The sequence below is a fragment of the Scyliorhinus canicula genome, chromosome 1 (assembly GCF_902713615.1).
Source record: "Scyliorhinus canicula chromosome 1, sScyCan1.1, whole genome shotgun sequence".
Lineage (NCBI taxonomy): Eukaryota > Metazoa > Chordata > Chondrichthyes > Carcharhiniformes > Scyliorhinidae > Scyliorhinus > Scyliorhinus canicula.
In genome coordinates, this window is record NC_052146.1 from 238,357,196 (window position 1) to 238,383,820 (window position 26,625).

The window sequence follows — 26,625 nt, forward strand, 5'->3', positions numbered from 1 at the left end:
CCAGGATGTTGCCTGGAATGGAGAGTAGGTCATATGAGGAAAGGTTGAGGGTGCTAGGCCTTTTCTCATTAGAACGGAGAAGGATGAGGGGCGACTTGATAGAGGTTTATAAGATGATCAGGGGAATAGATAGAGTAGACAGTCAGAGACTTTTTCCCCGGGTGGAACACATCATTACAAGGGGACATAAATTTAAGATAAATGGTGGAAGATATAGAGGGGATGTCAGAGGTAGGTTCTTTACCCAGAGAGTAGTGGGGGCATGGAATGCACTGCCTGTGGTAGTAGTTGAATCGGAAGATTTATGGACCTTCAAGCGGCTATTGGATAGGTACTTGGATTAGGGTAGAATAATGGAGTGTAGGTTAACTTCTTAAGGGCAGCACGGTAGCATTGTGGATAGCACAATTGCTTCACAGCTCCAGGGTCCCAAGTTCGATTTCGACTTGGGTCACTGTCTGTGTGGAGTCTACACATCCTCCCCGTGACTGCGTGGGTTTCCTCCGGTTTCCTCCCACAGTCCAAAGATGTGCAGGTTGGGTGGATTGGCCATGAAAAATTGTCCAAAATTCTATGATTAACCTAGGACAAAAGTTTGGCGCAACATCGTGGGCCGAAGGGCCTGTTCTGTGCTGTATTTCTCTATATCTCGTTGTCGAGGGGGTCCTCCTTAAATTGGATCGCATAGTCATTCCTCGCAGCCTCCAGAGCTTGGTGCTCACGCAGATCCACGAGGGACACCTCGGTATTGAGACGTGCAGGCGCAGGGCCCGGCAGGCTGTCTATTGGCCCGACATCAATGAGGATATATCAAACGTCATCCTCAATTGCTCGACCTGCCAGCGCTGCCAGCCTACTCAGCCCAAAGAAACGCTCCAGCAGCACGAGATCGTGACCTCTCCGTGGTCTAAGGTAGGAGTTGACCTTTTTCACGCCAGCATGCGTGACTACGTCCTTATAATTGATTACTTCTCCAGTTATCCCAAGGTGGTGAAACTGTCCGACTTAACATCCAGGACAGTCATAAAGGCATGCAAGGAGGCATTTGCCAGGCATGCTATCCCGCTCACGGTTATGAGCGACGATGGTCCCTGTTTTTATAGTCAAGAATGGTCCAACTTTGCAAAGCAATACCAGCACATCACTTTGAGCCCGCATTGCCTGCAATCTAATGGGAAGGTCTAAAAAGGGGTCCATATCGTGAAGCAAATGCTCTGCAAGGCTTCGGACTCAGCTTCGGACTTTAATCTTGTTCTTCTGGCGTACAGAGCAACCCCTCTGTCCAACGGTATGTCTCCGGCACAGCTCCTTATGAATCGTAACCTGCGGAAGACTGTTCCGGCCATTCATTTACCTGACCTGGATCACCTTCCAGTGCTGCAAAAGATGCAGCAAATCAGAACCTGGCAACAACTTACATATGATGCTCATGCCACTGATCTGCCCGTGCTCTCTCCAAAGGACGCTGTTTGCATCAAGTTGCCTGGTGGAGGCTGGTCAGCTCCAGCTGTGGTTGTTCGCCAGACTGCTCCCAGGTCATTTGTGGTTCGCATGGCTGATGACCTAATCATTGTCAGGTGCAACAGAAGGGCACTACGCAAACTTGCCTGCCCATCACCGGATCTTGCGTTCCCAGATATTGTTATGCCTTATCTGGACACCTCGCTCCATGAGGCCACCAATCTGGCTGCATACCAGCCTGTCAAGATGCCATCATCCCCACCTCCACCACTCAGGCGGTCAACAAGAATCCAACGCCAGCCCCAATCACTGGACTTATTATATATATATTTATATATATATATATATTGTTATGTTTATGCACGCTAGACACCTTACATGTACATATGCATTCACTCACCAATTGCTGCAAATAGTTACTTCTGTAAATATGTTGTTTCTGCTCTAAGCAACTGACAATTTTTTTTTAAAAAGGGCATGTCATAATATGCACCCATGCACATCATGAGGTAAAAGCAGGCAGTGACAGACACCCAGGTGAGCCAATCAATATACAGACAGAACACAACCAATCACCAAACAGAACATCAGAAGGGGGCTTCCAACTATAAAACACACGAGGCATCAGCACTCTGCCTCTTTCCACTGGTGGCAACTGTAGTGACAGTCAGGGTGTACAAATCATTCAACACCTTCTGCACGTGGATCAGAGCTAGCCTGGTCTAGATAGTTAGAGTTAGTTTACTTAGAGTAGTAGAGAGTCAACCCACAGGCAGCTGTGTTCTTGGTTACAGAAATTCAATAAATCTTATTGAACCAACGCCTACGTTTGGTGTATGTTTTATCGTTCATCTGCATCGTGTTGCAGTCCGTGTTACCCTAGGGTGAATAACACGACATGATCTAAACATCAAGTCTAAACCCACTGCAAAAAGAGGTGATTATTGCAGAGAGGGGTCTGCGAAGACATGGAGCTAAATTTTAAACGCTGTCCAAACTGCTTCCAGATTCTCAGGATGGCCACCACTACCGGATTTGAAGAAATTCTTGCAGGAGAGAATGGTAGCGAGGCAATTGCTAATGTACCCAGGCTAGAACCCCTACAAGAACTCACCTCCATTTGCCCCCATATGGAACTCGGATCATTAAACCACCCCAATACTTTCTCAATATTGGCTGCCCAATAATAAAATAATAAATTGGGTAAAGCTATACCACCTGACTGTCTATCACTATGGAGGAGCGCCCAATGGATTCTTGGGGTCTTACCCACCAAAATGAAAGAGGACACTTAATTGTTAACTCTGACAAAGACGGACTTGGGGAGGAAAGTGGGGAGACACAGAGTAATTAAAAAACTTGGCAGAACATTCTTTTGATTGTCTGATCCTGCCCGCCAAGGACAGGTGGAGGTTATTCCATTTCTGCAAGTCAGATTTGACCCCATTAACCAGACTAGCATAGCTTGATTTATGAAGGGAGGTCCAATCGTGGGCCACCTGGATACCCAGATAATGAAAGCTAGATCTGGCAAGGCGAAAAGGTAACATTCCCAGAATGGCACCCCTGCCCGGGGAGAAATCAAGAAGTATTCGCTCTTACCCAAATTCAACTTATACCCAGAGAAGGAGGTAAAACTCCTAAGTAGCTTCATTATCTCATCCATAGTCGATGCTGGGTCCATAATATAAAGAAGCAGATCACTTGCGTACAAGGACACCCTATGCTCCCTCCGTCCCCGACTTGTGTCTCCCCCCCCCCCCTCCCCACTTACTGGAAGATCTTAATACTGTGGCCAGTGATTCTATTGCTAAAGCAAATAGGAGTGGAGACAATGGAAATCCCTGCCTTGTACCCCTATTCAGCGGAAAATAGCTCGGGTTCAAGGCATTCGTGTGAACACTAGCAGTGAGGGCCCTATACAGTAAACAAATCCAGGATATAAACTTTTGTCGAAAACCAAACCTCCGAAGAACTATAGCAAACACTTTTTCAGTTTCCAGGGAAACAATCACCTCCAGTTTGGGCACTGGAGAGGGGGAATGGACAATATTTGATAGCCGACGTATATTGGCCAACAATTGCCTTTGCGAAGCATGTCTGGTCTTCCGAGATCACCTTTGTGGGGCAGGGCTCCAATGGAGTGCCAGCACATTTGCAAGTAATTAAGCGTCCGCTTTCAAAAGCGAAATAGGTTGAAACGACCCACATTCTGTAGAGTCCTTGTCCTTCTTAAAGATCAGGGAAATAGAGGCCTGCGCAAATGTAACGGAAAACGAACCCTGGGACAAGGAGTCATCAAACATATCTAAGATTAAAGGGATCAATGGTCCTGCAAACTTCTTAAAAAAACTCAATGGGAAATCCATCAGGGCCCGGAGCTTTACCCATCAGCATCAACCCAATGCAATTCATAATTTCCGCAGGGCCTCTCCCTCTCCACCACTGGAATGGATAACACATCCAAAAACCCCATCATGGCTGAACTCACCGCCGGGGGCTCTGATCTAGAAGATACCGATAAAACGTTTCAAAAGCTGCATTGACCTGAGGCGGGGTGACCACTCGAGTCACGTATCTGCACAGTCTCCTGGGAACCTGGCCGCCGCCTTAGCTGATGAGCTAAAAGGCGACAGGCTTTCTCCCTGTGTTCATAAAATACATCCATTGAACATTGTACATGGCTCACCATTTTACCTGTTGATAGTAATTCAATAATAAAAACTTTATTGTCACAAGTAGGCTTACATTAACACTGCAATGAAGTTACTGTGAAAATCCCTCGTCACCACATTCCGGCGCCTGTTCGAGTAAACAGAGGGAGAATTCAGAATGTCCAATTCACCTAACAAGCATGTCTTTCGGGACTTGTGGGAGGGAACTGGAGCACTCGGAGGAAACCCAAGCAGACACAGGGAGAACGTGCAGACTTCGCACAGACAGTGACCCAAGCCGGGAATCGAACCTGGGACCACCTAGCTGAGTACACTATCCCAAATCAGACTCCACTTTTACAGAGTGGCTTTAGCCTTGTTAAATGGTGCCCGCTTCTTTGCCAGCTCCACTCGAACATCTTGATAAAGCCTGATGGCTTGGCTCTCCAATTTTTAGTCGCAATGCTCTTTTGCACATTTCAGGACTGTTGTTTTTCTTGGAAGCTGTGAAACTTCACAATTACTGCTCACGGTGGATCATTTGGATGGGGTTTCTGTCCAAGTGTCCGGTGGCTCGATCGAGCTCAGGAGGGCACGTCAATGCACCCTCCCCCACTATCTATGCAAAATATTCTGTGGGAGTTGAGCCTTCCATCCCTTCTGGCAACCCCACAATTCTCCAGGAATGGCTCCAAATCATTCACTTCGAACTTCAGGGCTTTATTCACATCAGCCTTCAGAGACATCTTCACTTCCAGAGGTGCAACCTAGTCGCTGTGCCTCAAAAGAGTCAGCTCCACACCTTGAATCACAGCAAAACAGGCTTTTACTGTCTTGTTGGTCTTCTCCAACGGCAACCAAATGGGTGCCGGGGCCTCATTCATCGACTCGTGGAGGTCCCCTGACATAACCCGCCATTGCTTCTCAAATCATGCCGCCAAGGTGCCGCTAAGTATCTCAGTCGTTAGTAGAATGGCCGGAGTCACAGAAATTGCCTCCGAACGAGGCAACAGAACGAACCCCGAGAAGCCTCCGATTCAGTCGACGACATTCGGCCTTCAGACTTCTTCCGCCTGGTCTTTCTGGGCATTTCCCCCAATGTGGGCATATTCCATTAATCAAAGTGGTTTTTTAAAACAAAAATACCCCCAGAAATTGGGAAAAAGAGCTAAAAATACAGTATCCTAGTGGGAGCCATCTCGTTTACGTCCTCCCCTACATACCGCTACCAGAGGTCCCATTGTAACAATGCCAACAGCAATTTTCAGCCTCTAGTATCAAATGCTGGTTTTTGATTACTTATAAAGACTGAATATTACATTTGTTCTCATTCTACAATCCTAACCAATATTGACTTGAATGGAACAAAATATTTGGTGACTTGTTTAACAAGTGATCGATATAATATTGGCCATTGTACACGGCCACCCAAGACAAATGTCTCTCCCAGATTTTTCAAAGCATGTTTGATTTCAATGGTGATATGTGACAAATGTAACACTGTTAAAGTAAAGTTGGATCAATCAAATCAAATCATCAAAAAAGCAATTAATGAGCGAGTTGACAAAACTATTCCCCCCCCCCCCCCCCCCCCCCCCGCACCCAGTGACTGTAAAATCTGTCATGATGATGTTGGCTTTGCATAACTATGTCATAACTTCAGTCTCCAAAATTACGAAAGGCGAGTAGGTGAGGAAATTGGAAACTGACCCGCCATTTTGAAATGATCAATTAACAAACTATTGAGCATGTTAACAATTTAACTGTCTCCAATTTTTCATTTCCCACTATGTCAGATCGGAATAAGTTTGTGAATGCTTTACAGCAAGTATGCCAAGCTGGCACAAGTGTGGAAAGTAAAGACATGCGCTGGGACCATGGCTACATGTAGCTGCAGATTCTGCTGGTGAAGGTGACAGCACCTGTCGGATTTTTGACTTCATTACTTTTTGAACCTTCAGCAAGTCCCGAAAGACGTGCTTGTCAGGTGAATTGGACATTCTGAATTCACCCTCAGCATACTCGAGCAAGCTCCGGAGTGTGGCAACTAGGGGATTTTCACAGTAACTTCATTGCTGTGTTAATGTAAGCCTACTTGTGACAGTAATAAAGATTATTATAAGAAATAAAAACATATTCAGAAATCGATGGCCTTTACATTTGTATCTGCGACCAACTTTCTATTCATGGCATAACCCTTCTGCCGCATGTTGTTCGGGCCTCAATTCCCAATTGGGCATAGAATCCCCCTTCAGACCACTAATTGGCTGCCTTCCTGCCGGGTGGTCTTTAATTGACTGCCCAAAGCTTGATTCGCTGAGTTGAGATGGCGGGAATTAGTGTACCATTCACTTACTGTTCCACATCCCTCATCCAGTCCTATCTTTAAGCACTTGCAATAGCTAGGCGGTCGGATTCTCCGTTCCTGAGACTAAGTGTTGACGCAGGGGAAGGATTTTTGGACTTCTATGACAGGTAAACTGGTGCCACTCCTGGACCGATTCAGCACCGTTGAGTTGCTAGCACTGACGCCACATGGATCAGAACCGCTTCCAATGAAAATCGGTGTCTGATTCGCCAGGTCCGTGATTAGCACTCAGGAGGCTGACAAACTGCAGTCGTATATACACATACTTCACTCCCCACACACACTCATCCCAGCCAACAAGATGGTACTGGTTGCGCTGGAGCGTGCCCATCCCGTTGATGGGTTGACTGGGAAAGGCCATTGAACGGAGAATCGCCTAGTGGGGTGGCCAGGGCGGGACACCCATATGACCTGTGGCACTAAGTTGCAGTCAGTGGTATGCGCAGCTGCATGGCTGCCTTGCAGGCTGTGGCAATGGTGTTGCGTGCCAATCTACCCTGACCTCATAGCCCACCTTCTGGCCACTCCCCGCTACTCCCCCCGGCCCTGGCAGAATCCCCCAGTCAATGCCACATCTTTCGGCATACTATAGTGATGTTGAACACTTTCCATGCTCCCTCTCTCCCCCTCGGCAGCTACATGATTTTTGAAAGCACAAGTGAACCTCGCCTTCGGAAATTCGCTCCAGTGGAGCCAGAGAATCGCGGAGGCGGCGGAGAATATTGACTCAGGCCCCCTATTGACTTGCAAATGGCATTTACTGTATGTGCGAAGTGGAACGCATTGACGCCGCCATCGAGGCACCAAAGAATTGCGATTTGGTGTGAACCATGTGAACCACGATTTCCGTGTCAAAACCGATTCTCCGTCCAATGGCCTTTCCCAATTCCACTGTCGGCCGATGGCGAATCCTGCACAAGACTTTCTAAGCTGGTGGAACCCCAACATAAACTTAGCAGGACGGTTCATGCCTGGCCCATAGCTATATTTCTGTCCATGGTTAATTTTCAATTGTTAACACACCTATTAAGACATACATCTCTCAGAGAGAAACGTGAAAGAAAATAAGGAGAAGCGATGTGAGCAATAATGTTATAAGCAATCACCTGTATATATTAATATTTATGAGGCATTAAAATATTGAAAAATGATTAATAGCAGAATTTTCACTCTAAGTAATATTTATTATGATTGAAGAAACATCCTACCTGAATATGTTTGCTGTCAGCTGAGAAGTCCATTTGAATAACAAAACTAGGAATGTCTTTGCAGTAACCAGTTCTGTTTAAAGTAGAGCCTTGCGTGAGATCATAAAAATCAACAGTATTTTCTGCAGAACCCACAGCCAGGAACATGGAATTGGGGCTAAATCTAAAACAAAAAAAGTACAGTAAATATTTAAAATTTGTTTATCGCAACTTTTTAAAAATGTATTTTTGTGCCTTTCATATTGTTATTCAATATCATACTCCATTTCCAAATTTATTTTCTGAATTCCCAATTAGATCCACTGTTCACCAATTACTTGAAAAGGTAAGTGGATGTTGTGTTTTCTTGTGTTAGAAATGATCACATTTTAGATTCAAAATGCTGTAGCTTCATCAAGTGTATTTCTTACTGCTCTCCAACTGGCTGGTGGACTGATACTCATCACAAGATTACAGTGCAGCAGTGAATGCAGCACCCTAAGATATCATAGAATTGTTACGGTGCAGGAGGCCATTTGGCTCATGTCTGCACCAGCTCTCCAAATGAGCAACTCACCTAGTGCCATTCCCCCACCTTCTCCCCATAACCCTGTACATTCTTCCTTTTCAGATAAGTCTAGTCCTCTTTTGAATGCTTCAATTGTGCTTGCTTTTGCCATACTCTCAAGCAGTGCATTTCAAACCCTAACCACTCACTGCACAAGGTTTCTCCTCATATTACTTTTGCTTCTTTCACTAATTACTTTAAATCTGTGCCATCTCATTCTCAATCCTTTTGGGAGCAGGAACAGTTTCTCCCCTTATACTGTTCAGACACCTCATGATTTTGAATGCCTCTATCAAATCCCTTCTCAACCTTCTTTACTCTAAGGAAAACAATCCTAACTTCTCCAAGTTACATTCATAATTGAAGTTCCTCATCACGAGACCCATTCTCATAAATCTTTCATGCACCCTCTCTAATGCCTTCACATCCTTTCTCAAATGGAGTGTCCAGAACTGAACATATTTCACATAACAATTAGTTCCTAGTTCTTTACGAATAATATAATACAACATCCATCATGCTTTAAAAAAAATGTCTTTATGTCAATATAACTGTTTCAATCATTAACTTTTATTTCAAGCTAAACAAGGTTGACAACTGGCTTTTATAAATATTAAGTATCCTTTAAAACTTGTTTTCTTTTCTCAAAATATTATTCATATATTAAACTTAGGTGGTGGGATGTTGTGCCTCCATTTTGTAGATCTTGCATTGTGGTGAGTTAGCATGCTACACAGGCAATGTTGTGTGTGTTGCTCCTGGTGTTGTAGCAGTTGTGCTTGATATTGCTTATGTTGTGTCAATTGCTTGTGACATTGACGTTGCACTGCTTGTTGGCTATGCTGTTAATGTTGGCTCTCTAGATAGAGATGTTGTTAGTATTGTTGATTTTTTTTTTTGCTTTTTCAGCTCAATGTAGGTTGAATATGAACTCTGTTCCTTCTCATTTTCATACTGTTTTCAGTCACAATGACCTATGATCTTGGAGTCTCAGTTTCACCAACAACTTTTGCTGGGTACTGGTTTTTCATGATTGGATCCTGTACATGTAAAGTTCGTCCTTTCAGCAGCTCAGGCAGGGACTTGACATGTTTGTTGTGTTGACCTCCTTCTCCTATGGAGTAGTGAGTTGTTATCTTTCTTCCTCCTGTTCAGCAATCCCATAAACTATCTGGAGATGAATTGGGTTCCATTGTATAAGGGTCCTTCTTATTTACTCCCTGTTTATTCCCTGATTTCCTCTTTCTTTTATTTTTGCTGTTACATTTTGATCCATGAATGACTATTGGACATGTGTTTATAAGGCAGGAAGCCTGTATTGTTAATTCAAGCAGGAAGAATCCGGAAGGCTGTGCTGGTTTAAACATAAGCTGTAGACTGGCTGGCATCAGTGATAGAGAGATGGGTTGGGACTCGGTTTGATTGACTGGCTTGTGGAAAAGGATTAGCTCAAAGGGCTGTGCTCTGCCTGGTAATAGGTGGTGATTGGATCTGATCTCACTGGAATGCTTTTCAGCACCCTAGGTTTGAGTTTGGTTTCAGTTTCGATTTTGTACTCATTCACTGCCCCTCTGGCCCTCCGCAGCTGCCCCACTGCCTTCCCCATAGACAACAACCCAAACTCTATCTGGAGTTTCTGCCGCTCCTTAAACAACCCTGCTTCCAGGGCCTCCGAGTATCCCCAATCTATCCGTAAGATAGGCTCCATCAGCCTAGCCATCTCTGCCCGCTCCATCCTGTCCCTGGGCGCCCAAAATGATATAAACTCCCCCCCCCCCGCACCACTGCCTTAAGCGCCTGCCAAAGCATGGCAGCCGAAACCTAACCTGTGTCATTCACCTCCACACCCCCCCAAAAGGCGGCCCTCACCCGCTCGCACACCTCCTCATCTGCCAGCAACCCCACGTCTAGTCTCCAATGCGGGTGCTGGGTCCTCCTCGATCCACTTGCAAGACCACCCAGTGTGGTGTGTGGTCAGAAACCACAATCAGCAAGTACCCGAGTTGACCACCTCCGGCAGCAACGTCTTATCCACCCCAAAGTAATCGATCCATGGGTATACCCTGTGCACATGGGAGAAGCAACATCTTGGCCTGTGTCTGCTCCCTCAATGCCCTTCGGCATCCCCACTATCCTCAGATTCTCCTCCAGGAGCAGTTCTCCAAATCCTCCACATTCTCTTTGAGCCGCTTCTGGGTCTCCCTCAGCATCCCAACTTCGGCCGCCAATGAGGTACGCTGCTCCTTGTGCTTCCCAACCGCCTCCTCCACTTTCTGGATCACCTGGCTCTGTGTTTCCTGGCTCAGCTGCACACGGCCAAAACCCACATTCAGCGTGTCTACCACCCTCACCAGGTCCTCCTGAGCCTCCCTCCTTTGTTGGCTGAATTTTTAGTTTCGAAATTCAACCAACTGCCCCATTGGTAGGGCCGACCCTCTATCCTCCGCCATCGTCCTCTGAGTCACCGAGTTTCTTGCTCCTGCAGCTCCTTTCTTCTAGACCAACTTCTGGTTCGCGGATCCATCCACCAACCTCACCAGTGGAGTATAGCTTTCCTCCACCACCTCTGCACCTGTTTCCTCCAAATCATCCACCTGGCAACTGGGGAAAAGGACCAAAAAAACCCGCCTCAAGCGGGAGCTGCCAAATGGGCGACCACTGACACCATGGCTGTCACCGGAAGTCCTTTTGCATTGTTGGAGTTGTACTAGAACAGCGTGGCTAAAGCTGCAACTAGCTCTGGGGCATTGCAGGTCTTCTGCATTAGTCGGATTTTGTCAGAGCCTTGCTGCATCAGGTGCTATTTCTTGGTATCGTATGGAGTGAATCTAATTGGTTAAAGGTTGTCATTTGTGATGGTGAGAACCTCAGGATGATGTTGAGATGTTTGGCGTTGTCTTGAACTCTTTGCAGCAGATTGGTAAAGAGGTAGTTTAGGTGCTGTGCCAGTATTCTGGTGATCACGTGTAATCGGAAGATGGGTTTGTATTCCTGATGATATTTTATTAATGAATTTTGATGTCACTAACAGAATACATGCTTCGAGAATGCTAGTCATTAACTGGATATTTCTACTTTCATGAATGTTGTACCTGACATCGTGAATGGCAGCACTCCGGTCACGTTTTTTGCCCCACACTTTCAGAGAATTAACCAGTAGGATAACAAATTCTCCATTCTTCATCCCAATTGCAACCATTTCTCCATCTGGGCTGTAAGCAGCACATTTTGCACCATAGCCAAGGTTCACTTTGTTTAGCAATTTCTATATTGTGGAAAATTCAGGAGTACAATTTAAAATAGTTTAAAAATAACACAAAATTCACATCATGCTTACATTTGCAAAATTGCAGTTTTAAATTTCAAAATTTGGATTTGATTCTATCCATTATAGGGCGACGATACTGTTGTGAGGTTTTTGCGTGTGTTGGGTGTCTTTGTTTAAAATGTTAAAATTATAAATGTCTCAATAAAACATTTTCTTAAAAAAACCAGAGCGACACAGGGCTTGATTTTCTTGCAGTTGGGGACACTCTGTAGAGGTGTGAAAATGGTGTCCGGGACCCAATTCAGCTGCTAGGTTAAAAAACAGAAAAATTCAGAGGGAGAATCGAATTTCATGTATGGTGTCCTTTTGTAGAATTATACTGAAAGTAGAGGGAAAGCCAAATATCTGCTGTCCTCTTTGCATGAATTTGATGTAAGTTATGTAAAATAAGTTATTTCCTTCTGTCCGGCCCCAACACCGAGTTATGCAGTTAACATTCCAACATGTCTTTTATTCTGAAATCTTTAGTATTGATCAGAATTTTTACAACTTAAAATCATGGAGTAAGTAAGTGCTGGGTTTGTCCTCTACTGCGGAAAGTGAGGCAGGCAAAACTTACATATGTGGACCATCTAGGCTTTGACCTCATCCAAAATCATAAGAAAAGAAAGTACTGATTTACATAATTGAGACAGGAAGCCTCATCGATAGGGCTCACAAAGATACCCATTCTGATTAGGGTATGGAAGTCATAATTGTACCCTCCTGCTTCGTAGGGAAAATTTTAGGTTCAGGTAAGGCTGAATCCTGATACACACATTACATGTCTTCCCTTTCCTACAGGAAATGGTGGAAAGTCCGAATTCATTAAAGTCAATTGTTGCAGATGCTCCAACAGAACACAGTGCTTGCTGGTGCAAGAATCTGCAGCCTGCCTTCCTTTACTTCAGGCCATCAGATCATGTTTTGTCAACTTCCCCTGTTTCTATTTCAGACAAAACTTATACTGTACCAGCTTATTATCATGTTCTTTGTGTCTCTCTTAAATTTATTTTTATTCTGATTCTTCCCACGTTTATTTGCAAAGATCATTTCAGCTCTCCAGCCATTTCCTCTTTTGCTTTGAAAATTCTAACAGGGAATCTACTTGATATTTGCTCTCTCCTGTTCTTCTTGCCTCCCCTCTCTTTATTATGATTCTATTTTGATGCTCGTTTGTCTTTTATTTTTCAGTTGAAATTAAGAGCTGACTCCATAGATGCTGACTGACACAAATTGTGCATTTTCCAGCACTTTCTGTTTCTGTTTTAAAAATTAATTACTTTGTCCAGAAAACAATTTAAGATAACTTGATGTGTGTTCAGCATCTATTGTATGACTCAGGCCAGATGCCATTTTACCTACAAAATGTTGCCGCTGGTAACTGAAATGTATTGGCAGTTTCTCACAGCAGGGTATTTTTCTATTTTCAAAATAAATTTAGAGTACCCAATTCTTTTTTTCCCAATTAAGGGGCAATTTAGCATGGCCAATCCACCTAGCCTGCACATCGTTGATGTAAAAACACAGGGAGAATGTGCAAACGCCACACAGACGGTGACCCGGGGCCTCAGTGCCGTGAGGCAGCGGTGCTAACCACTGCGCCACCGTGCTGCCCTCGCAGAGTATGGTCAACGAGGTATTTCTGTGGAAGGAGCTGACCAGCAGCTTTTGGCTCAGGTAGTGGGATATTAATCGGCAGTCTATTATCTGATCTATTCTTCCAGATTCAAAGAAGCTTAGGTAAGCACCCAAGGACTTTGTAGTGCTGAGACAAGCTTCATGTATAAGCATGTATTATAGTTGTTGGTCAAGATTGGATCATTTATAAACTGATACAATTTTGTTATTTTTGTACTCAGGAAAGTTCAAGTTAAAAATAATGTTGTTCTGATTTTCAGATACTGGCCAATATTTACTTTTAATAAACTATAATACTAATTTGTTGTGGATGGACAGGAGTCTGACAACATGTTGATTCTTTTGTTACCTTGAGGTTAAAAGAATATAAATAGAATTGTGTCAATTCAGTGAAGAAAGACAGTAACTAGGGTACCTGTTCTACCATTGGAAATGCTCAGTTATCACATATTGTACATACATAAGCTCGCACACAGTTTACAAGTGTTGTCCTTAACAGTGAGAAAAATGATCAAGTCCTAAATAATTCAGAGAACATGAGTTCAAATGCCACCCTGGCAATTTCAGAATCAGAAGTCACATTTCATAAAAGGTCTGTAAAGAAAACAAAACTTGTTCCAGTAAAAGTGAACATGAAACTGTTAGATAGTCGTAGAAAGCCCATTGGTTCACTAATGTTCTTTAGGGAAGAAAACCTGCCATTCTTACCTGATCAAGCCTATACGTGACTTTAGTCCCATATTAATATGGCTAATTCTGAAGTAGCCCAGCAAGCTACTCAATATTATTGAACTGTTGGTATGGAAACTTGACATTATCCAGGATAATGCCGTCCACTTCATTTACACACCAATCACCATCTTAAACATTGACTCCCTCTACTGGCATACTGTGGCTGCTGTATGTAAAGGATGTACAGTAATAATTCCCCAAGATATTTTTCAGAAGCACATGCCAAGCCAGTGCTCTTCACCATAGAAGGAAAAGTGATTGGGAACATCATCCCTGCCAAGTTACCTTCAAATTACACACCTGACTTAAACATTCATTGTCATGCCCTGCTCCCACCCCAAAGTGGAAAATGTCATCAATTTGGTTTCCAATTTTGACCCTTCCCTCAAGACCAAATGGTCCACCTCCAATTCTTCTGTGCCATTCCTTAATCACTTTATCAATATTTTGGGGAAAGACTATCAGCCAATATTCATCACAAGTCCACAGATTTCCAGCTACTTTGACTATACTTTCTCCAGTATATAGACTCCAGTCCATTCTCCCAACTTCTCCATGTCTGACACAAATGGCAGCACTGATGCTTCACAGATCCAGGGTCCTAGGTTTGATTCCCGGCTTGGGTCATTGTGTTTGCGGAGTCTGCATTCTCTCCCCGTGTCTGTGTGGGTTTCCTCCGGGTGCTCCGGTTTCCTCCCACAGTCCAAAGATGTGCAGCTTAGGTGGATTGGCCATGCTAAATTGCCCTTAGTGTCCAAAAAGGTTGCGTGTGGTTACTTGGATAGGGTTGAGGTGTGGGTGTAAGTGGAGTGCTCTTTCCAAGGGCTGGTGCAGACTCAATGGGCTGAATGGACTCCTTCTGCATTGTAAATGCTATGATTCTACGATCAGTTCTGGTGATGTCACCTTCCATACCAGTGCTTCTGATATATGTTCCTATTATTCTAAACCAAGGATTTCCCTCCTCAGAAGTTGACAGAATCTTTAACTATGTCCATTTTCCACACTTCTGCTCTTACCCCTTTTCCATCCTCCTAGAACAAGGATAGGATTCACCCTGTTCTCAACATTCCCCCACCAGCCTCCATGTTCAATGAATCGTTCCTTCAGTAACAGCATGGTTCATTCTTCAATTATCCCAACATGCACTTGACTTCCTGTGCAAGTGCAGGGATGGAATGAAATGAAAATCGCTTATTGTCATGATTAGGCTTCAATGAAGTTACTGTGAAAAGTTACCACATTCCGGCGCCTGTCCGGGGAGGCTGGTACGGGAATCGAACCGTGCTGCTGGCCTGCTTTAAAAGCCAGCGATTTAGCTTACGTTTTCCTTCCCATCCCATCTGTGTGGATTTCCCCCTGGTGCTCCAGTTTCCTCCCACAGTGCAGGTTAGGTGGGGTTACTGGGTTACGGGGATAGGGTGGAGGCATGGGCTTAAGTAGGGTGCTCTTTCCAAGGGCCGGTGCAGACTGAATGGGCTGAATGACCTCCTGCACTGTAAATTCTATGATTCATCTGGGGCCCTAAACACTCCATCCGGGTTTAATTTAGTATACTGCATTCATTGTCATGATGCAGTCTCCACTTCATTGGGGAGACCAAACATAGATTGGGCAATTGCTTTGTCGAACACCTACATTCAGTCCTTAAGCATGACCCAAACCTCCCAGTCACCTGACTTGTTAATTCTCTGCCCCTCTCCCATTCTGACCCCTCTTTCCTCAGCTCCTTCACTGTTTCAGTGATGCTCCATGTACGTTCGAGGAGCAGCTTTTCATCTCTCATTCAGACACTTTTCAGCCTTCTGAACTGAACATTGAGTTCAATAATTTTAAAACACTGCCCATTTTTTGGACAGTAACAGTTGTTAATATATCTATAATCCCTATTTACATCTCCTTTGGTCCCTAATTTTTTGCTTCTTTATTTGTCCCATTACCATTGCCTTTTCCCTTGTTCCATCAAGTTGTTGCCATTTAATTTTGTCGTTCACCCTTATCAAATCCCCAACCCACTTTTGCAGCCCCTGTACTTGCTGAAAATCTGTAACCTCTCTAACTTTTTCCAGTTCTGATAAATAGTCAGGTTGGGCTGGATTCTCCGTCGGCCGATGTTTGTATCTGGTGGAGAATACGGTGGAGAATAGTGATATCGGCATCAGCGGCAGTCGCCAACTGCGATGCTCCGACCCCCCGCTGGCACAGGAATTGAGGTCCACGACCGCGTGGCAACGGGAGAATGTAAATGAATGCAAATGTGTCTTCCGTTTAGCAGGCTCGGCACCCTACTCTTCGGCCCTCTGTGATTCTCCGGTGCCCCAGATTTAACTCATTTCAACCCTGGAGATCCATTAGCTGCAAGTGGTGGGCTGGGATTTACAGCTTCCACAAACCAGTTACAGCCTTGATCCATTCATCTCCATTCATGGATCAGTGACTAAGTGGTGAAACCCCAATGCATACAAACATCGGCCACATCGGAGAGAAGTAAGTGCATTGCAATCACACGCTTGTGAGATTGGAATGCACTTAGTGCTTGGAATGCACTTAACTCTGTTTGATGAAAGTTATGAATGGCTTGTAGCTAATAGATCTGTGGGATTGAAGCTCAGGTCACAGTTGTTCTCCTTCGAGGAATTGACACGTTGAGCTTCAAGGTAAGGTATGTTCCTATTATTCTAAACCAAGGATTTGTTAGTTTCTCATTGCCTCTGTCTGGACTGCTCTGTAGCTTCCAGAGAGGGGTCTCTCTTCTTGGGGGGGGGGGGGGAATCTCTAGTTAGGGGACTCCCTATTGCAGGGGCCCCTGGGGGGTTTCCCTATTACAGAGGTCCCAGGGGGGGTTTCCCTATTACAGGGCCCTCGGAGCTGGGGCTACCCTTGTTAGGGAGTCCCTGGGGGACGGGTCAGGTCACCCCCGGGTCAGGTCATCCCCATACTTGGGTGAAGGTGGGTCACTTGGGCAATCTGTGGGTGAGGGGTGGGCTGCTTTGCTGTGCGGTGGGGAGGTTCGGGGCTGGCCAGCCACAGCACTTCGCTATCGGGCCACCTGCTTAAAATGTCATCCCGATAGGGAATCGCTCATATTCCACGCCATGCATAAATTTGCATGGCAAGGGCATACCGAATTGCATCCGATTTGCACTCCCGGGGGATTGTAGAACGGGTGCAATTCTCCTCCGACGGGAGAACATTGGGCTGGATTCTCCAATTCTGTGGCTATATCCGCAGGACCCATCTCATCTTACGACCAGAAAGTCGGCGCCGCCCCCGCACCGATCCTCCGCCCGGTGGGGGGCTAGCGCCACGTAAAGTCCCGGCTTAACTGCGGATACAGCCGCAGAATTGCCGGGTCCATGGCTGCGCATACGCACGGCGGCGGCCTGGGGCAGCCACGCCGAATAGCATGGCGCAGTCACGCGCGGACCCGACCTGCCAAAAACTGCCCCCCTGCAACCCTCCTCGCCACCCCCGGAAAACCATGCCAGGCCCCCTCAGCCCCCGCCGAAGCCCCCATTGCCAGTGGAATGGCTCATCCCCCACCCCCCGACAGTGGCACCACTGGACACAATCCGCAACCGCCACGCGAGGTCCCCGAAAGTTGTGAGCACACGTGTCCCACGCTATTGGGGACTCAGCCCACCAGGGACAGAGCACTGGGGGAGGACCTCGGGTGTCGTCCTGAGGCCGACCCGATGGAGTACGCCGTTTTTGAGGGGGCGGAGCATCGAAAAAACAGCGCCACCCCCAATTCCAGCATAAAAGTGCTGTTGCCGATCGGAGAATCCAGCCCATGGTCTCCCAAACAGAGAATCCCGTCCCTTAACTTTGTTTCTCTCTCTACAGATTCTATCTGATCTGCTGAGTATTGCCATCATTTCCTGTTTTTATTTCAGTATTATATGTAACTTCTTTTGAGGGCAGAATATCAGAAAATTTTAGGAATGCCACTGTTTTTCATCTTTTCCAACTTACTTTATCAGCCAGATCCCAAATTCTTGTTGTACCATCATCACTTGCAGAAATCAAGAGGTCTTTATAGGGATGTGTGGCAAGGCCCCAAATTTCTCCTTCCATGTGCCCATTAATCAGGCAATTTGATGCTGCATTCTTTTCTCCAACTTCAATTATCTCACCGTCTTTCGTTCCTACAAGTATTTTCCCCTGTAATTAACAATAATGTTTATTAGGTAGTGAGCAGTATAAAATATCTACAAAAAGGCTGAAGGTCTAAAATAAAAAAACAAATCGCATAGCAAAATACACATGAAGATTTTGTTTGATGAATAGTGAGGAGTCTCTTTCAATGTATTTGAGCAATAAGCAAATGGCAACATATTTTAAGATGGCATAACTCTAGTATGATAGGCACAGCTCATTTAAGACTTGGCAAAGGTAGATTGTTGCTGTAGAGAACTTTCCTCTGTGGTTGATTTGAATGAGAGCCCTTAAGTGATCATAGTTGTTGACAAAAATAGAAGAGTGTTCTCTATCCCAGGTATGATATCCCTCACCTTGGCAGTAGACATTTATCTCCCTTATAAAAATATACTGCTCTTGCACTGTGTGTGCAGAAACTAGATTATTGCAGAGAATTTTTGGAGCAGCAATAGTTCTACGTGTTCAAGTTGAAGCTTCATTTTACATTATTGATTGTAAATCCATCCTGAATTTTCAAAATATGAAATAATATTGCTTCAGTTTACAACATGGGAAGTAATATTAAGGGTCAACCACACTGTAGTGTCAGCTTTGAGATATAATGTGGGAATTTTAACAAGTGGCATGTGTTTCGGTGCAGATGATGGTGACGGATTGGGCTCAACACATGTAGAAGTCGGCTCCAATAGACTGACTTCTGGGTTTAACCTGCATGGTTCAACTCTGTGTGCGGAGCTCCTTCGTGAAGCAGGTCAGCTATTTCAATATTTAAATTAGGAAATTGCAGCGACATTTTGACCACTATTGAAATTTAATGGTACATGCACAGGTTTCTCAAAACTTGAAACTTGCTATTGAAACCAAGCAGAAAAGAGAACAGCAATTAAAAGACAGTCATACAAACAAGAACAGCCAGTTTTGCTTTCTCACCTACCAGTGAGAAAGAGTTTGTTGAAAATACTTGTGATGAGAGGCTAATTTGTGCACATTGGAGGTATTGAGACTCAAGAACAGGACGGGCGGGTGGCGCCGTGGCTGCCTTAGATTGGACCTTGAATGAGTGGCAAGTGAGCACCAGCAATAGGATCACCCTGTTGAGACACCTGCAGGTGGTCAGCACAGAGGAGATAAGCAGAATGCGGAGTAGGAGAGAAGCAGAATGTGGAGTAAGATGGAAGCAGAACGCGGAGTAGGAGAGAAGCAGAATGCAGAACAGAAGAGAAGCAGAACACTGAGTAGCAGGAAGAGGGAGCAGCAGGAGGAGCGTTTGTTGGTAGCAGAACCCTTGCAACAGGGCATATAGACAGCTCCCTGCACCTCTCCAACAATTATATTTATACAGCATCTTTAACATAATAAAATATCTCAACGTGCTGCACTATATCTTTAAAAAGCAGAATATGATACTGAACCTCATAAGGAAATATTAGGCCTGATGACTAAAAACTTGGTCAAAGATATAGTTTTAAGGAGTGATGTAAAAGAGGAAAGCTGGGTGGAAAGACGGAGAGATGTAGGGTAGGAATTCCAGAGTAGTAAAAGAATTAGCGAGGCTCAAGAGACCATAATTATATAAGTGCAGATATTCTGGAAGGTTCTGGCAGCAGGAGGAGATTACAGAGATAGGGAGGGGCAAGGAAGGAATTTGAAAACCATGATGAGAATTTGAAAATCAAGATGTTGCTTTATCAGAAGCCAATGCAGATTAGTGAGTACAGGAGTGTTGAGTGAATGAACTTGGTGCATGTTAGTACATGGCAGCAGGGTTTTGAATGATCTCAAGTTTATGGAAAATAAAACACAGTAGACCAGCCAGAAGTGCATTGGAATAGTTGAGTCTAGATCAGCTGAGGCAGGGATGAAGTTGGGAGATGGAAAAAAGCAGTCCAAGTGATGACACGAGATGTGATCAGAAGTCCATCTCAGATTTCAGCTCTTAGAGTTGATGGTCTTGGCCAAGGACCTCTAGTTATTGGAGCCTTTGAGAGAATCACTAAAACCTGCTCCACATCTGTCTTTAAGTCGAGCTTCTGGATTGTAATTGAAGCCATCCAGACTTGTGCCTTGTAGATGGTGGATAAGCTTTGGGTGTAAGGAGTTAAATTACTCACTGCATAATTCCCAGCCTCTGACCTGCTTTTGTAGCCACAGTATTTATATGGCTGGTCCACTTAAGTTTCTGATCAATGGTAACACCTAGGGGGTTCAGGGATGGCAACGGGCATGATTCACTGGAAAAATTTAAAAGTAGTGTCGGTTGCGTCTGGCAGGGTGTGCCAGGTTGGCACTGCCAGGGTGCCTGGCTGGCGGTGCTAAGGTGTTCAGGTGCCAGGGAGTCATCTGGGGGCTCTAATGGCCTGCGAGACCCCCAAGGTGCCATGACGCCTGGCCTACGATTGTGGAAACCAGTGCCAAACGGCGTCCAATTGAGGCCTTGCAGACGTGGCAGTTGACTCCCAGGAGCCAGATGAATACGGCGTCGGGAGATTTAAATGAACCAAATGCTCATTTAAATATCATTATCTGGATCATGCTCAGCCAGGGCGTGATCCAGATCACGTTGAGTGGTGTGAGTTGGGTCGGCCTGGTACAGAGCCCGATTTGAAGCTCTCCCGTGATTTTTACACGTGACTCCTCACGCAGAATGAATCAAATTGACTGAAGACTGACATCTGTGATGGTGGGGACCTCAGCAGGAGGCCGATATGGATCATCCAATTGGTACCTCTGGCTGAAGATGGTAGCAAACGCATTACATAGACATAGAATTTACAGTGCAGAAGGAGGCCATTCGGCCCATCGAGTCTGCACCGGCTCTTGGAAAGAGCACCCTACCCAAGGTCAACACCTCCACCCTATCCCCACAACCCAGTAACCCCACCCAACACTAAGGGCAATTTTGGACACTAAGGGCAATTTATCATGGCCAATCCACCTAACCTGCACAACTTTGGACTGTGGGAGGAAACCGGAGCACCCGGAGGAAACCCACGCACACACGGGGAGGATGTGCAGACTCCGCACAGACACTGACCCAAGCTGGAATTGAACCTGGGACCCTGGAGCTGTGAAGCGATTGTGCTATCCACAATGCTACCATGCTGCCCACTTTTACACTGTGGTGCTGGGCTTCCCCATCATGGAGGATGGAGATATTTGTGGAGTCTCCTCCTCTTAGAATTGTTTAATTGTCCACCACTATACATGACTGGATGTGGCAGGACTGCAGGGCTTTGATCTGGTCAGTTGGTTGCGGGATTACTTAGCTCTATCTATCGCATGCTGCTTCTGCTGTTTGGCATGCATGTAGCCCGATGTTGTAACTTCAGGTTGCCACCTTATTTTTTCTTCAGGAACGTCTGGTGCTGTTCCTGGCATGCTGCCCTGCACTCTGAATCAGGGATGATGCCCTACTTGATGGTGGTGATAGAATGAAGGATATGCCAGGCCATGAGGTTACAAATTATGGTTGAATGCAATTTTGCTGCTGCTGATGGCCCACACCACGTTATGGATGTCTAGTTTTGTGTTGCTATATCTGTTATAAACCCCAAGTAGCACAGGAGTAGTGCCACACAGCACGATGAAGTGTATCTTTAATGTGAAGACAGGACTTTGTCTCCACACGGACTTTGAAGGTCATTCCTGCCAGAAATTTTCATGGACGGATGCATCTGTGATAGTAGGTTGGTGAGGACGAGGAAGTAGGTTTTCCCACTTGTTGGTTCCTTCACCACCTGCCACGGGCTGGGTCTACAGCTGTTATATGCTTCAGGATTTGTCAGATTGGTCATCTGTGATAATAAGTCACTCTTGGTGATGGACAATGAAGTCCCCCACCCAGTGTTTTCTGGGCCGTTGCCACCTTCAGTGCTTCTTCTAATTGATGTTCAACACGGAGGAATACTGATTCATCAGTTGGGAGGGGGACTGGTGATGATAGTTGGCAATAAGCAGGAAGTTTCCTTGCCCATGTTTGATCTGATGCATAAAATTTCATGGATTCCGGAGACGATGTTGAGGACTCCCAAGGTAACTCTCTCCTGACTGTAGGCCACTGTGCCAGAGGGCCAGAACATACTCAGGAATGGTGAGGGTTGTAATAAAATCAGACGGTGCTGGTAAACTCAGCAATTCTGGCAGCATTTGTGGAGAGAGAAACATAGTTAATGGGTGTGATTCTCCAGAAAAGTTTCTAAGTGTTTTAGCGAGTGGAAACGGCCGCGAGCTTCCTGGCGCTCGGCCCAACAAGTCTGGCAACGCTATTCAACATTAATTGGTCCACTTAACGAGGCCTCACGGATTTCTCGCCGGAAATGAGGCTCACCAGCTGATTCTCCACGTCAGCCCACCGCTAAGAAGGTTGAGCAGCACTTACTAAGTTAACCCCAGCCAGTTCGCAACAATGGTGCCCAGGAGACCGGCCCCAAGATTCGGGGATGCAGACCTGGGGAGACTGCTAGACGCTGTGGAGGCTAGGAGGGATGTCCTGTTCCCCCGAGGGTCCAGGAGGGTCAGCCATAGGGCAGCCAGTGCTGCCTGGGATGAGCTGGCGGCAGCTGTGAGTGCCGGGAGTGTGACCAGGAGGACTCGCTTCCAGTGCAGGAAAAAGGTCAACAACCTACACGGGGCAGTCCGCGTGTGGCTAACGATGCCTTCTGTGTGTCTCCTCAGGGAAAGCTCTCCCGCCATCACCAGGAGAGGGCCCAGATTGGAGGTGGTGTGCCGGACATCAAAATCCTCACCACCTTTGAGGAGCGTGCCCTGGAGGCGACTGGTGAGGCCGAGGACAGGGTGGTGAGGCCGAGGACAGGGTGGTCACCAATGTGGAGGCTGGCGGACGCCGCAGAGGTGAGAAACCACTGGGCTCCACCCGGGGGATCTGCCAAGCTGAGTTGTTATTGCCATCTCCCTCTCCCCCGTCTCTCTCTCTCCTCCTCTCTGACCCATCCCTCCCACTGACCGCATGTCCATTCTCCCGCAGGTCCTCCAACCAACAGCACTGGCCCATCCCGGGTAGCCCCTTCTCCAGTCACCCATGAGACCACCTCGGAGGAGAGCTCCAAGGATGCCACCGTAATAGTCAAGTCACAGCTTTCATCTCCACCTTCCACCAGCACAGATACACGCACCTCGGTGGGAAATGTTAATGGTCAGGCTTCTGGGGCACAATCTGGTGAGCACCACACTGTTGCTGATGTACACCAGGTGGTGGCATGAAGTCCCAGGCGAGTTAGCAGTCGGAGGGCTGCTGGATCCCAGGACCCAGCTGGGTCACAGCCTGGTGCTGAGCCTGTGGAAGAAGCCATTCCAGACCTGATGGAGAGGTTAGGGTGCGGCCGGGACATTCAGAGGGAGATGGGAGATGTCAGCTTTACTCCAGCAGATCCACAGCCGCTTGGAGGAGTCCCAAAGGCTACGGTCGCTGGAGATGTTGCCGGCAATGTGTGGCACGGAGGCGAACACAGCTAGGGTGGGGACCACAGTGGAGAGCCTGGTGCATGACGTCGGCACCATTAGTGAAGGTGTCCAAGATACCATGCAGCCGGTGACGACCATGGCAGAGGGTCTCGGCAGAATTTCCGACTGCTAGGGGATGTGACCCAGTAGCAGGTGACCTTGATGTGGTTCTCTGGGAAATGTCCCGCTCTCAGATGGCCATGGCTGAGGTGCTGTGGAGCTTGGCACTGCAGACCATAACCCAGTCACTGAGGAGCAATGCCAAGGGCGTCAACATGATGGTACGGACTATGGGGAACCGGCAGGGCTGGCAGAGCCAGATGATGCAGGGGCAGCCAGTGCTCAAACCAGCTGCCCCTACGTCCCAAGGTGAACCCCTGGGCCTTATGGGCACCAAGCAGGAGGTGGTGCCGGGCGCCAGGTGCCAACCTGGACTCGTCCCATGGAGTTGCGACGGTGGCCACCAACTCCCGAGTTCGACCCCTCTGATGAGGCCGGGTCTCACATCCAGCACACGGGACAGGACATCGCAGCTGTGCATGTGCCGCCGACAGGTGAGTTTGGGCACTCCGGCCTCAAAGCCACCAGAAGAAGCCAACCAGGAGCATCGAAGGCCACGGGATGTGGTAAGCAGCTGGCTGCCTCTACCTCAGATGTGTATCCTTGGGAAAGACCTAGAAGTAGTGGTAGAGCTATGAGGGCAAAGTACATTGAGGATCACTGAGGGCACCGGGGGAGGGGGGGGACGGAGAGAGAGTGGGGTGGGGGATGCAGATAGAGGGAGTGAGGGGGCTGGAGGTGAGGGCAGCAACTCGCCCACCCTCCGGCTGTGGACATGTTCCTGGAGTTGTGTCCCATCCCCTGGGTGTTCGGATGTTGGCTGTTGCGTGTGTGGTGTTGCCTCCCGTGGTGTTCAAGCACAGTGTCCAGGCATCAAGGTGCGATTGGGATGCCAGGCAATGACGCACACATGCTATATGGCCCACCCACCCATATGGAACCACTTGGGTTGTACGAAGTGCTCACTTAACTTTGATTGGAAATTCTCTGTTAATAATAGCCTTCAGCCACATGGTCAGAGGCCTCGGCAGTTGGTGGGGGTTATGGGTTGTCGGTGGGGCAAGAACAGGAATTTCTCCTGGACAGGTACACATGATCCAGGGGTTGGTATGATGGTGCCGTGCGCAGTCCCCCCCCCCCCCCCCCCGCGGTTTGCCCCCTAATGCCGCCCATTGCGACTCACCCCTGAGGCTGTCCCAGTCGAGGGTCCCCCACCCCCAGTCGAGGGTCCCCCACCCCCAATCAAGGGTCCCCCACCCAAGAGTCCCCCATCCCAAGCCCAGGTGCGCCCACCCTCCGTCAAAAACTGTTCAACAAAAACTGTATATTTCAATAAAAACAAAATTTCAGCAAAAAAGACCTAGATGAAGTTTACTCAAGGGGTTAAGGATAATATTAGATTAAAAGAAGACACAATGTTCTTAAAAAAATATTAGTAGCCTGAGGACCGGGAGTGTTTTAGAGATTAAGAAAGGGCCACCAAAATGTTGATGAAAAGGAAGAAAATGGAGTACAAGTGTATAAGAGCTTTTACAAATATCTTAAAAAGGAAGGTAGCTAAAGTAAATTTTGGTTCTTAGAAGCAGTGAAAGGAAACATTATCATAAGGCATGAGGAAATGGCAAAGATGAACAAATATATGGGCCGCGATTCTCCCAAAAAATTTTGAAGTTAATTTGTGGTGGGGTTTTCAGGGAGTTTCCCGCCGGCTCTGCCGGCGAGTTCCCCACTGCTATTCAATGACACCTCGTGTCACTTTTTTGGGGCCCTGGGGAGTTTCTCACCGGTTTAGCCCACACAGAATTGATTTTAGCACTGGGGAGCTGAACGCGAATATCTGGCCACCATTTGGAAAGGGTGCCCTGATCTCTAATTGAGCCTGTGAGTCCCCCCACCCATGGGCAATCTCACCAATACCCCCATACATGCACACTACCCCACATCCCCCAAGTGAGGACATCCTGCTATGGGGTTCACCCCCCCCCCCCCCCCCCCCCCCCCCCCCCCCCCGTCCCAAAGCCCTCTTACAGCACCCCTCCCTTCTAGGACCCCCACCCATTAATCCTCTAACCTCCGAAAGGCCCCTACGTACTTGCCCTGCACTACCCAACCCAACAACCTCCGCCCTCCACCCTAATTTCTTGGGCATGGCCCCCCTCACCCCCTAACCCTTGCACTGCCACCGTGGCACCCAGGCAGTTCTCCTGCTGACTTAGCAGTGTCATCCAGGCACCGTGGCAGTGCCAAGGTGGCAGTGCCATGGTGCCCACGTTCCAGGGGAAGGGCCAACGGACCACCTCGCATTTACTCTGACCACCCAGGGGTCTCAAGATGGCCCAGGAGACCCTTCGGGTGCCGTTCCGCCTGGTCCACGCTTGTGTGGACCAGTACTGATTGGCGCCTGGCTGCAGTCTCCCTGGGGAGGCCGGAGAATCAACGGGGGCTGGTGGATCCCGGGCAGGTAGGTCGTAAGTACGTTTACAACTTCCAGGAGCGGCGTTTGGTCATGCACATTTGGGGCGGTGTTCCAACTCTGACTTCTCGCGGGACTTCGGTGAATCCGACGAGGCGCGGAGGCTGTCAGGAGGCTTGCTGGAGGCCTCTCCCAGGATTCTCCGGCTGGGTTTACTCTCATTTGAGCGCAACGTGGCAAGAGAATCATGCCCTTTGTACCTGTCTTTACAGAAGGCACAAATTTCATACCAGAAATGCAGTGGATAAGTTTGAGGAATCAAGATATTTAATGTTAGCAGAGAAAGGATACTGAATATGATAAATCCCCAGAAGCTGCAGTGATAGTAGAAGTGCTGGTTATGATTTTTTGAAACTTTCTCAGGATGAATTTTGTTTTTGCCTAAAAGGTGGACTAGGAGCCGGAGGTGGAGGGAGCAGGGTTTAATCTGATGGGAGTGAGTGGGGCAGAGGTCCTGTCAACTTCCTGAATCCTTCCAATGAGGTCCAGAGTGGGACAACTCGAGTATAGCCTTCCTGTCTGGAAGCTAAATGAGGCTCTAGCATTCTACCAG

The 26,625-nt window shown here is 47.0% G+C and overlaps 1 protein-coding gene across 8 annotated transcripts in view; it reads right to left on the minus strand.

The window, feature by feature from the left end:
* The window catches only part of LOC119972713 (echinoderm microtubule-associated protein-like 6), a 528,500-nt gene that overhangs the window by 69,602 nt on the left and 432,273 nt on the right, over positions 1–26,625 (minus strand). For 7 of the 8 annotated variants that reach the window (XM_038809940.1, XM_038809924.1, XM_038809915.1 and 4 more), the window contains 3 exons: positions 17,894–18,082; positions 11,331–11,503; positions 7,692–7,854 (listed from right to left, as the gene is read on the minus strand). In XM_038809940.1, the coding sequence (XP_038665868.1) occupies positions 7,692–7,854; positions 11,331–11,503; positions 17,894–18,082 (525 nt within the window). Of the gene's footprint in view, positions 1–7,691; positions 7,855–11,330; positions 11,504–17,893; positions 18,083–26,625 lie in introns of those variants that run through there. The other variant, XM_038809962.1, reaches the window with a different exon arrangement.